The 12,899-nt window shown below is 34.2% G+C and overlaps 2 protein-coding genes across 2 annotated transcripts; both read left to right on the plus strand.

The window, feature by feature from the left end:
- The first annotated feature begins 1,015 nt into the window (after positions 1–1,015).
- Positions 1,016–3,852, plus strand: LOC144422235 (trans-L-3-hydroxyproline dehydratase-like). Its single transcript, XM_078112223.1, has 7 exons — positions 1,016–1,581; positions 1,969–2,118; positions 2,335–2,492; positions 2,749–2,918; positions 3,157–3,279; positions 3,399–3,514; positions 3,610–3,852. The coding sequence occupies exons 1-7, from the start codon at positions 1,445–1,447 to the stop codon at positions 3,722–3,724; spliced, it is 969 nt and encodes a 322-aa protein (XP_077968349.1). The 5' UTR covers positions 1,016–1,444; the 3' UTR covers positions 3,725–3,852.
- A 3,898-nt stretch (positions 3,853–7,750) lies between these two features.
- LOC120327101 (glutathione synthetase-like) lies at positions 7,751–11,965 on the plus strand. Its single transcript, XM_078111741.1, has 10 exons — positions 7,751–7,886; positions 8,136–8,281; positions 8,389–8,464; positions 8,802–9,220; positions 9,546–9,615; positions 9,780–9,968; positions 10,456–10,537; positions 10,800–10,860; positions 11,390–11,521; positions 11,754–11,965. Exons 2-10 carry the CDS (start codon positions 8,145–8,147, stop codon positions 11,875–11,877), a joined length of 1,290 nt encoding a protein of 429 aa, XP_077967867.1. The 5' UTR covers positions 7,751–7,886; positions 8,136–8,144; the 3' UTR covers positions 11,878–11,965.
- The last annotated feature ends 934 nt before the right edge of the window (positions 11,966–12,899 follow it).

Consider the following 12,899-nt stretch of genomic DNA (forward strand, 5'->3'; position numbering starts at 1 on the left):
AATTTGCTGTTTTGAATTAATATGTAGAATTATAAAGTTAGGATATGTACTGGTATTGAGCTTAGTTGTATATTGTCTCGATGAAAATGTAGTTGTGATTTCTATTTGAACGGTTCTTTTTCTGTATTAATATAATAATCTGGCAAAGAAGCACTGAATTCAATTCAGCAATTCAGTTACCGCAGTTTCGAAAGTATGATTGTCACTTTAATTGGAAGACAATACATATCGTTATGTTTTTATTAATTTCATGAACTCGTCCTGTGTATAGGGCTATGATCGTTATTTCCTGCATATTGGGTTTCTTTAAATTATTAAAACTTTCGAGTATTAACTGCATTGAATTGGAACACAATATTATATCAGTCTATTACAATTCAAACAAAAGAGAAAGCTGCATGCCTGCAGCAACAGCATTAGTACTAAAGTAGACCAGACCCTCTGATTTGAAGATAACTACGAATTTAGTCGTTCACACAAGTTATTTTTACTGTGTGACGGGGATTAATTTTAACAAAAACTATTCAGGGCTGCATTCATAATCCACTCGAGCTTGCAATTCTCATTTATTGGCTAGCAAAAATTATAGCTCATTTCTTTTATATGAATAGTTGTTTCATGCATTGAATATTGTAATAAATAAGTATATGTTATTACAGTAGCTATAATATTTCGAAATCCCACATAGCCATACTAAATAACAAACTCTCCTGATAGAATTTCGAACATAGATGTCTTAAGTAGCGTTTTGAAATGATCGATATCAAATCGCAATTCTGTTTGATGTGTTACTCATGTCTTACTCTACTTGGTGTGTAGATATCATCTTAGGAAATTTGCTCATGACTTGACTGAATTTATTATATATATACATGCTATGTAATGCTTAGCATTATTCAAGTTTTGTGTATCGATCCTAAATAGGCAAATATGTTAAAATGTCAAAAACGAAAAAATGACAGAGCTTCAATAGATTCGAATACACTTGAATACAATGACAGCAAATGTATTCAATGCATGGCCCATCGGTCGGATCCGGTCGGTAAGGCTGCCTCAGATAGAATTTAATTTTCAAAATGAAAATGACATCCAAGTAAATCATGACCATTTATATTTTTCGATTTGATTTATTGGCAGTTCTTATTCAATTCGGTAAAAACAATAGTGGTTTTATGATGCCCAGTATAGAAGCTATCTTAAAATAAATGCATAAAATAAAAACACAGAAATACCACAAGAAATCAAAATTACAGAACTCAGGTTCAAAGGTTAGAAACTAGTTAAGATGAAAAAATTTGAGGAGATTTCTCAAGTGTTTGCACCCAGGGCTGCCGCAATCTGCAAAGTTTGAAATCAAAACTTTCTGATTTTCAAGTCGTTTTAGGTTGGTTCTGTGTGCTGAAATAGTAGAAATTTAACAAGTGATACTGATTAGAATCAGACCATGCATATTACTACCTGCGAGATGCACACATGCGGCGAGCAGTTGAGAATCATTGAAACTGGATTTCCAAATATCTCGGGGGAAACAATCTTGGAAAAGATCGCTTACATACGAGAAAATTGCGATGATATAAGGAAGTATGTATTTCTGAAATTGCAAAGTTTGCCATATAACTTTTGCCCTCAATGTTAAACTACCAGAGAAACATAAAAAACATCACAATGAGACTAGAATCCCATAGTCAAATAATCATATCTCCCTTCCCTTGTATAGAATATCATCTTGTGGTACTCCTGAAGTATGCGCACCAAGATGTCGCATAAGCTGAACCCTAACGTGGTACACAATCTGAATTCGGGTTATGTGTCATCTTGGTGCGCATACTTCAGGAGGTCTCATCTTGTTTTATACTGAATAAACATTTAGTACTGCCAGATTGTAGTTGGTATATTTGGCCCTGGTGGAGTTTGAAGTTGTAGTTAAACTTAATGCAAAAACTGTCATACTTCTGGAATTTATTTAAGGTTTTTGATGCATGAGCCTCGTGGACATCATGATATGTTTGGAACATTGAGAGTTGAACCAGATTTACCAAATGCAGATGCAGCATTTATATTTATACACAATGAAGGATATGGTACAATGTGTGAACATGCCATCATCGCCTTGGGAAGGTAGAATGTTATGATTAACAGTTTTGTATATTTTTAAAATACACACATATGCTTGTTTCATGCATATTTTTGTTCATTTTCACACCTGATAATTTTGGTAGAAATAGTAGTTCAGCTTGCGTGTGTGACAAAATAAATTAGTATTTTTGGAATTGGCTTATGAGATGGGTTTTTCATCTTTTCTCTGTTTGCTGAGATAATAACCAATGTTTTCAGATACTGCGTTGATTACAATATAGTTGAAGCAAAAGAGCCAGAAACCTTGGTCAATATTCAATGTCCATGCGGGCTTATTCCAACCTATGTTTCGTATGGTAATGGTTTATCTGGGAGACTGAGGTTTCAAAGTGTGCCATCATTTGTTTTGAAAATGGGTAAGAAGAAAATGCTGGTGTGATTTTTTTTTGTTATTCAATATGTTACTGTATACAATGTTGGGTAGACCATAGAGTCTCAGCTCAAGTCTCTCAAACGCTCGTCTGTACATACCAAGGACGAACACAATGCTATACAACACATTACATTGTACACATACCTAGATGTTAGAATATGTAATATATATAAATGGAAATCTCAATATAAAGCAGTTTTTGTGCATACCTATTTAAACAACAACATTGTCATTTTCAGATGTCAATGTGAATGTACCAAACATTGGTATGATCACTGTATACATATCTTATGGAGGAGTATTCTATGCCTTTGTTTCTACTGACGTACTCGGTTTGACAGTCAAGGCTGGTGATGCATTGAAGGCCGTGGAAATTGGGCAAGCTGTAATGAATGCCACTAAAAAGATTGTAAGACATACCCGTAACTGTTTTGAAGCATTTAAAAATTACCAAACTTAGATATGAAGGTATTACCTCAAATTAAACTCATATTCACAAAAAAGCCTGTAAATCGGTATTTAGGAAGGACAAGTTTTACGGAACAGGGTAACAGTATAATTATCAATACAAAAAAGTTTCCGCCATCTTCGTACATTATTTCACATCTTAGTTTTGTAAAACTGCTAATAATGCACAAACATCATAGGTTAAGGTTGAACACCCGGAAAATGAAGATCTTGGATTCTTATATGGCACTATAATATATGATAGAACAGAATTAAAATCAAAGGATTTGATTCGACAAATGATAGTGTTTGCGGATCGTGAGGTAGGTGAAATTACACCTTGAATATATATATATATATATATATATATATATTACTATCAACAACTATTGTCTGGTCTCTTTTATTTAGTAGTTACATTGAAATTGGTGATTTTTTTAAGTTGGATAGAAGCCCATGTGGTTCAGGAACAGCAGCTCATATTGCTCTGATACACGCCAAAGGTCTACTGGATGGTAATTGTCAAAAAACATTCCAAAGTATCTTCAATGATTCAAAGTAAGTACTCTGATGTCTAAAAAGTTATTTAGTGTCCAATTGGTTCTCAATAACTCTTACAATCACTAGCTCATATACGTTTAAATTTTTCCAAGGTTTACTGGAAAGGTTGTCAAAAAAGCCAAATGCGGAAACTTCGGTCCAGTATTCGAAGAGAAAAGCGACTTTTTAAAAACGTGTCGAACAACAAGAACAAGAACAACAACATAATATTGAAACGATCGTTATGTCCACTTCGTGTCCAATAAATTGGAATTTAGTCGTCCGGACAATTTATTTGAACTGTGTGACGTGGATTAATTTTATTAAAATCTATTCATAGCTGCACACAAAATTCATTTGAGCTCGAGAATCTCATTCGCTGGCCAGCAAAATTTCAAAGTGAACCATCTTTCATATATTATCATAAGCTATTGTGAATAAGTCTACCAGACAGTTTTAAAAGACTATTATAGTACTGCTTACAGTTAACTTGTGAAGACACTGTCAATGATACAGTGCGTATATATCTAGAAAAGATAAAATGTGCTCATTGTAGCTCATTTCTTTTATATAAATAGTTGTTTCATGCGTTAAATATTGTAATAAATAAGTCTATGCTATTACATTAGCTATAATACTTCGAAATCCCACATACTAAATAACAAACGCTCCAGATAGAATTTCGAACATAGATTAACTTCTTAAGTAGCGTTTTATGATCATTATGAATGATCATTATCAAGTCGCGATTCTGTTTTATGTCGTATTCTTAAAATTACTTGGTGTGAAGATATCATCTGAAGCAAATTTGCTCATGACTTGACTGAATTTTACCGCTACCTTACTTTGTACAGGTTATGCAATCGAATGTTGTGTTGAGTAAAAATCAATGAAACAAGAAATATCAAACCATCTATATGGGTTCTCATTGTAACCTTCTTTAAAATATTACTAGTTTTGATGATCAAGCCATAGCTTTTGAGTTTGAATTATAACAAATTTGTTGGCAGTACTGTATAATAAGCGATATGTATATATATATATATATACAAATTATCACCAAGTCTAGTATACTGTTTTATGCTCAATATTTGTATTTAAATGACGTTAGATGATTTATTATCCAAATTCACAACAAAGTGCCAAGACAAAAATTTTGTTAAATGCTTTACATTTAGTATTTGGTATTAATTTGTTTCGAAAAATTTTGACAAAATATATATTTACAATCAAACATTACATTAACAATTATACATGCGCCCATCGCCTAAATTTGGCAAAACAAGTGGGCCTATCCAAAATCAGTTGGACCAGGGGTGCGCCCATCGCCTAAATTCGGCAAAACAAGTGGGCTTATCCAAAAGCAGTTGGATCAGGGGTGCGCCCTTCGCCTAAATTCGGCAAAACAAGTGGACCTATCCAAAGTCAGTTGGATCAGGGGTGCGCCCATCGCCTAAATTCGGCAAAACAAGTGGGCCTATCCAAAAGCAGTTGGATCAGGGGTGCGCCCATTGGCTAAATTCGGCAAAATAAGTGGGCCTATCCAAAAGCAGTTGGATCAGGGGTGCGCCCATCGCCTAAATTCGGCAAAACAAGTGGGCCTATCCAAAAGCAGTTGGATCAGCGGTGCGCCCATCACCTAAATTCGGCAAAACAATGCACTGATACAATAATGAAGTATATACTTATATCGGCGGCAACATACGTAGGTTCGAATCATGGCTGGATTAGACGATGAGACACCCCAGGCTTTACTAATTGTAAGACCGCTCTGTAATAATGGTGTCACAGCAAATCTGGTAAAACAACATAATGGGGATTTTGAGTTTATGTATTATGGCATCACAAGTACTGTCATTAATTGCATGAATAATAAAACTTAAGCTACAGGCAAGATACATACGTACAAAATGCCATCAGAAAATCCGACATCATAATAGTCGTTTTTAGTGAGATCTGACATAGTAAAAATTATATATAATAATCCACACATTCTATGTTGCTTAGATTAATTAGTATATCGACATTTTTTTTATAAAATAAAGACTTTTAATATAAATAAAAATATGAGATCTATAAAGCATTTTTTACAATTTAAAAAATATATAAAATTAATAATAGTTCAAAATTGATTGTCAAGGCCCAAGTTTGAAGATCCTAGGCTTTATCCTACTTTTTCTTATGGTATATCCGATCCTGGTTCGAATTCCATGAGTTATGTGACGATGTGCAAGAGGATTGCTGGAATCCTCGCCGCTACATGGTGGCTCACGTGGCATATCGGTTGCGTCTTCCTCCGCCAACCTCGTTTGCAGACACATTGCGCTACAGCTTGAGAAGGCGTGCATGGAAAAGTCGTCAATATTTGTGGCCTTTCGAAGGGTTCATTGCGAATAAGAAACAATTGTCAGGTTCTTTCATCGATTTTTCTTGTTCTAGTTTATTCTAATTATTTATTACAAAAAAATCAAATAATACAGCCATTAAAAAAAATCAGGCAACAAAACTTGATTTAAAACAATTATTCAAAAACAATTCTTTTTGCACAAATGCCCAGTTATTTGTGATCGACATCTATTGCAACTTCAGTGTCCAAGAAAGAACCTGAGTGGTGATATCAAACGGGTACTTCACATTCACTCCACTGTATGGTTTCTATCTGCGAATTTGATTTCAATTATTTTGCAATAGTCTACATCTACATAATATACTACACATACTAGTGGTGATTATAGAAGAATTTTTTTTTATCCATCCGAACTACAATTACAAGCAAAACAGGAGAACGCTATCGCGACTGGTTCATTTAAAACTTGGTATATAAATATAACAAACCATAAATAATACGAAGCCATGAACAGCAATCAATACGGCCTTTGATAAATAATCAGCGTAAGATTATCATCGAGATTACGGTCATATGCTACGTTTCTTTTGTTCACTCAAAATAAACCTATTGGAGTGTTTAATTTTAAAAAAGAGAGTAAACGCTGTTCTAGGTTGTGGTTGATTAGATGTGTCTTGATTTTTCTATGCATTCTTCTAAAATTGCTCAGTGGACAAGCAGCTATTCATAATTTAAAGGTCAATATCTCTAAAAGATGGTAGTGTTTCCGATTCTCTATTGCCTATACGGTGGACTTGGTCAACCTGCGATGCTAAATTACAAACTCGTTTGTAGCACAAAGTGGGCAAGCAAAACTGATCATTTCCACCAGAGTAATGGAGTAAGATTTTACCTTCAAAATATATTTTTTGCAATTGGCATTGGGAATATGGCATCAGACCTTTTTTATACCTGATTTGGTGGACAAGTAACTTATGTACTACCAATTCATTTCTGTGTTCGACGATCGAGAAAATGTCAACTTTTATTAAAAGAAGTAAATTTGGATAGACTTGCTATTGGAACATCATAACCGTTAATAGGGCGGAAGTCGTTCGCATATCAAACAGCAAAATAGTATTATGTCCTTTGAGCTGAATATGGATAGCAGCCTATCCCGAAAATGCTCTCTGAAGCCGATGCATTTCCCAGCATGTATGTTCAAAGAACTTGAGTCGTTGGCTAAACAAACGAAATACAAGTTAGGCACCTTTTTTTTTGGGGGGGGGGGGGGTTAATATAACAAATGGAAAATTTAACAAAAGGATTTTTAATATATGTTGAATCATATTCAATAGTCTAACAACAAAATAATTGACATTAGAATAGTACAAATCTTGATAATCTGTGTGAAGGTGTGAAGACACGAGTGAATAGCAGGAAATGATTTATCAAAGCGTCGTCTGTTTGCAATTTCGACATCACGACAGGAAATAAACACGGGAAGATCAATTACAGCAGAAGGAAAAGATGTCAAAAAAATATATGTAAATTGAGAAATCGCAACTCGTTAACGTGTACTGATTATTTAGGATACTTGCAGGTTAAAACTGAAGACACTCGCTCAGATTGATGTGTTTATTATATATACAAAAAGGTTGAAGAATATTCATCTTTCAAACAAGCAGCGATTCAATTGTACGTTTTTTAAAAAGTCGGTAATTGGAAGTAGTGCAACATTACATTTCCAGCACTGAGTTGTTAAAGAAGGAAGTAAGGTTTAATATAACATTGAATACGCAAATTTTGTGGGTGAAATGAAATTAATTTAAGTCATTATACATTTTGGATTCATGTATATAAATATATATTTTATGGTGCAAATAAATAAATAGAAATAACATATATATTAAAGAAATGTCTGCTAATAACGGTTTTATCGAACAAGAATTTGAAAAAATATTCAAATCGGAAGAATTGTTGAAAAAATGCGCAAACTCATCCATCGAAGTAGCCAAGAAGCAGAGCTTTTTCTTTCAGTGGTATGACAAGTCAAGAAAACCTGTAAGTATTTGGCGTGTGCTTAGCACAGTAAAATAAGTTAATGTTTTAGAATAAAATTAGGTAACAATTTAATTACTTGGAAATTCGCTGCATCCTAATTGTACCAGATAACATTATTTTAAACCTTTATAAAATTTCCTGGTAAGCACCAGCTTATATAGGCCTACAGTAGCATTTTATTGAGACACCCATATTCAGCATCAGGCAGGTCAATACATGAATAATGTTTGCTGCTGGTTCTCTTCACAGCACAATAAGATGGCTCCATTTTGTTTGTTTCCATCGCGAATACCCAGAAATGTTATTCGAAGAGTAAACCAAGTTTGCCCAGAATTTCATAAACTTCATCATAATGTCAGCTTTGATTTCGATTTCGTAAAGAAAGGATTGGACAGGTAAATTCTACTCTGTTTGCGTTTGTATAAATCACGGTAATATGATAAAGTTATGTTTAGTCATAAATTACATATATATTGTTATAGAGTTAAATATTTACTTTTAGTGTTACGAAAGCGGACTGGTTCGTTGAAAAAATGTTTGGCATATACGAAAGAGTGTCTAAATCAGTCAATCGTGAGGTAAGTCAAATGGTTATTCTGGTCCTCCAAGATGTACGGTAAGTGTCGAATGTCCGTATCAGGTGTGGGTAGTTCTACTTGACAGCAAGTATCTATCATGACAAGTTTGTTTGTGATTCATCCCTTTATGTGTAAAAAGTGATGCGTTGCAATGGTATTTTTTCAACTTCTGTACCCAAAAAAAGAATTTAGTTATAGCACTTTTTACGATGTGATGATTTAAATAAATATACGCATGTGTTGTTGTTAACAATTTCTACAAATTTATCGTGTAATTGAACAACTCATTATGATTTATCTGTTATTTAATACATATGGTAAATAATTTACATTCCAGGAACGGTATGAGCTATCAATAACAAGAGCAGATTACATGGTGACAAAGACTGCTGAAGGAATCCAACTTCCCAAACTTCTGGAATGGGGTGTTTCAGGATGGGGATTTGGTGTAGAAAGTTTTCTCAAGCAAATTTACAAACGCTCCTTACTGGAAGCGAGAATTCAATTTGAACAAGGTTTTACTGGCAGGAATATGACGCTTGGATTGGCTGAAACGTTTATCAAAAGTTGGAAAATATACAACAAGTCAAACACCGGAATATTGATTGTTGTCAGCGAAGAATATTTTTGCCTCATGGAATGTCACAAATTGAAAGAAAAAATATTAGAAATTGACCAGGATGTTTTTGTAGACATTTTAACACTACAGGAAGTGAGCAAGAATCTTACACTTGGAGGTCAGAAAGAGTTGTTAGTGTAAGTAATGTATCAACATACATGTTATTATGCTGAGAAATGCTTCTTCTGTACAAAAATATTGGTAATTTTTGAAGGATTAATTAATAGCGATATAGTGATCATCTTTAGTTTCAGAAGTCTGTTATGGGCTTTGAATTTATATGTCATATAAAAAATTAATACTATCAACCTAAGTCGCATTTTAATAAAAAACACAATTACAAAAACCGACTTTGTCTATAATTTGTGGTACATTGCAAATACTGTATGCTCATTTGAATATAGTCTATAAATGTTATCAATAAAGTGATTTTATATAGTCTAAAAGAGGCGACATTTTTAGAAATGGAACAGAGTATGGAGTTGTTTTTCTTCTCACGGGATTTGAAGAATTTGAATATCAAACTGAACAGGTATGTTGCTTTTATAACTATACATTTACCATCGATGGTATTTTTATGTACGATTTTTTCTCAGAAATGCATGTTGGTAATAAAGCTATATAAAGTTGAGAGAATGTTTGCAAGCGTCTATTTCACATATTTATGAATTTTTTCAACTGTTTTTTTAAACTCAGGATTGGATCGCCCGTGAGCTGATGGAATATAGCACTGCTATTTTGTGTCCAAATATTTGCCATTCGATTGTGGAGCTAAATAAAATTATGGAAATTATGTCAAGACCCAAACATATGGAAAAATACGTTGACGATTCGGAGGCTGGTCTCATCAGGAATACTCTTGTTGAATATCGAACTCTAGAACAGGTAAATATCTTAATGTTCAAAATATGTGACAAAACGCAGATGGAGTAATTTTCATGTGATACATTGATATTCAATTTATTCTGTTTGAACTGTTGCTCATTCAAAAAGGCAAATTGCAACCACGAAGTTATTCTTAAGATCGATAAGTATGTTGATAGGTATTTGTCTGTTTGTTTGTTTGTTTGTCGGTTAGATACACGCAATATCTCACGAAAGCGAGGTTGATTCTGCTCCAAATTTTGCATGTGCATTCATCATTGTTCGGAACAGAAGCCTATCGATTTTAGATGGATTATGTCGTATAATTAGCAAGTTAATTAGCAATTAATTAATTAGTGATGGGACACACGGTGTCACTATGGAGTAAGACCACTGTTTTGGGACATCCCCTAACCTCCGATCGATAAGTCCTCGGTTTCCAACCGAATTCTAGTTGAAACGTTGCATCGTTCATAATATCTTTTATTTGATTGCGTTATATTTTCAGGGCATGGTAGGCGACATGAATGCAAAACTGGGAATCACGAATCCCCACGAATACGTGTTAAAAGATCAGAGAGAGGGCGGAGGTGAAATTTTTGTTTAAAACAAAGCAAGTGAATAAAATAAAAATGGAATAAACCTTTGACTGCTCATTGAAGTGAAGCATTGCAAAAAGAACGTGAATCCTCCATTGGCTCAATTATTTATAGAACCTAAAATTCTGTGAAGTCTAGTTATTTTCATATACGACGAAAGGACAACACGTGCCTGTTGACAATGTGGGTGATATAATAAGTTATTACAAAGCAAATTGCATTCATGAATTTAGTTCTTTAATCTTGTTTTCAGTAAAATACTTTCGTGAAGACGTTAAGAATATGCTGAAGAAATATCAAGGCACGCAACAAAGGTATTTTTAGTATAACTAGATTTGAACATTACTCTTGTCTTGACTATTTTACCAGAATGTCTCTTTGGGGGTCCACGATGACTGCACAGGGGGTCCGCAACGAAATGCAAAGGCTCTGATCGATCCCTAATGATTGATATTAATCAAAAGGCCATTGCATCTTATTGGTTGAGTGTTGCGGACTAATATCCATTGTTGTCCGAAAAGGCATTTACAATTTTATTGACTTTTGCAACGATCTACATATGTGAAGAAGCATTTTCAGCTTTACCCATATAATGACAAAATACAGGTCGAGACTTGCCGTGGACTCGGACCTACGAGTTTGCTTGTCACAATGTCGTTTGTGTTGTAAATGAAATATTATCCTTCCTCGTTGGTTTGGCACAGAAATTGATACGGCTTATTATTGGGGTCCCCGTAGCCTAATAAGTTTGGAAAACTCTGTATTTGACAATAACATTTAACAGATTATAATGTATATCAGCAGCACTTAGTAAAATAACAAAAAGATTGTGTTTTATTTGAGGGGCCAATATATTCTCGTGGATCATATCAAACCAGTTATTGGAAAAAACGTTATGATTTTTTCGGATGAAAATCCAGATCTTACTGTTGTAAATACCGTCACAGAAATTTCTTCATTCGGAGCCTTCCTCACGTAAGTTACATCATATATCGTTTTTAATATTTAGAAAAAAAACTTTTAATGTTCCCATGATATGTTATGTCCACGTGTGAAAAAGCTTTAGCTATGGAAAATATGCGGCATACATCGAAATATATAAATTTTCCGATCGTGTTATGGTCATAAATAGGACTTTTTTTCAGTATATAGAGCATAGATAGGTCGTGGAGCTCACTAATTTGTACTTGATTTTTTTCTTTTGCAGTAAAGGAAGAAATATCAGAATAAACGAATGCTTTGGGAACATTTCCAGGACGAAGCAATATGGAGTTGACGCAATCAGCACATCTAAAGGCAATTTTGCTTTGGATCTCATATTAACTACATGATCGATTTATCTCGGAATTCAAGACCTACCGATTGACGTCGGCGACTGCATAATAATTATACAACCTCAAATACACATTACACCATGGATGAAGTATACCTACTTTTTAAATTACTTTAGGCGAGAATTTCGTATACATCAACAGTTTTTATAAATTCGGAAAGATTTTTGTGAAGTCAATCATTTGCCAAATTTTGACACTTTTAAAACAGTCATATATAGACATGGAACAGCGCTGCAGAGTCGGAATATAAATTACATTTTTGACGTGATCTATCGCTTCTTTAGCATTCGGTGTTGAGTCGTGAAAATCATCAACATAAAAAACATCATAAAACAGCATTGATTGGCTGTTTTCCCTTACCAGTGTGCGCGTGCAACAATGACAGTTGCCCCGCTTCCAATATCAGTAATCATTATCGACATTCGTAGGTGAATCATTATACCGACCCCATTCTATAATTTTTACCCCAAAAATAACGGTATATCAAAACATGAATAACAATAAGCTGAGTAATCTGAGTGCTTGGAATCCGAATATGTGTACCTGTTCATTAACAAAACCTAGAACTGTGTTGGCATCATTTACGTTCGGCTTCTTGAAAATTTCCCCGTCAAATTTGCCGTACAAGCCACTAGATTGACACACAAAAATCTGAATTCTTGATTGCCATTCTTCATTACACGTTTTGTCGTTGTTTAGTATGAAGAAATGATTTGATCTGACTATCGTTACAGTTTGTATGAGGAGGAGGTTACGCGTTTCACTACAACTAATGCACCAATCAATTTTCATTACTCATATATGGGAGGAGTCGCCAAACGGGTTCTACTTTTTTTTTCAAATCAGCTATGGGCCCGATATTTCACTTTAAACTTTATCATTTTCGGTCAGACGAGACCGCCGCTTCGCTTGGTAAAATCAGTGCTACCTGTACCGATGTACTTGCGGGAAAGCGTGTCCGTTAACATCATTTGTCAAAATTTATAAAATTTACATGCATATTGAGGAAACAGGAATTT

This window comes from Styela clava, chromosome 4 (genome assembly GCF_964204865.1).
Source record: "Styela clava chromosome 4, kaStyClav1.hap1.2, whole genome shotgun sequence".
In the NCBI taxonomy this organism is placed as follows: Eukaryota; Metazoa; Chordata; class Ascidiacea; order Stolidobranchia; family Styelidae; genus Styela; species Styela clava.

Excerpts from the sequence above, each read along its gene's own strand:
- LOC144422235 (XM_078112223.1), top strand. The coding sequence starts at position 1,445 with ATGCATATTACTACCTGCGAGATGCACACATGCGGCGAGCAGTTGAGA. Across the intron at positions 2,493-2,748 it reads ATCATTTGTTTTGAAAATGG|ATGTCAATGTGAATGTACCA; the intron begins GTAAGAAGAAAA and ends TGTCATTTTCAG. Across the intron at positions 2,919-3,156 it reads TGAATGCCACTAAAAAGATT|GTTAAGGTTGAACACCCGGA; the intron begins GTAAGACATACC and ends CAAACATCATAG.
- LOC120327101 (XM_078111741.1), top strand. The coding sequence starts at position 8,145 with ATGGCTCCATTTTGTTTGTTTCCATCGCGAATACCCAGAAATGTTATT. Across the intron at positions 8,282-8,388 it reads GTAAAGAAAGGATTGGACAG|TGTTACGAAAGCGGACTGGT; the intron begins GTAAATTCTACT and ends ATTTACTTTTAG. Across the intron at positions 10,861-11,389 it reads TATCAAGGCACGCAACAAAG|GGGCCAATATATTCTCGTGG; the intron begins GTATTTTTAGTA and ends GTTTTATTTGAG.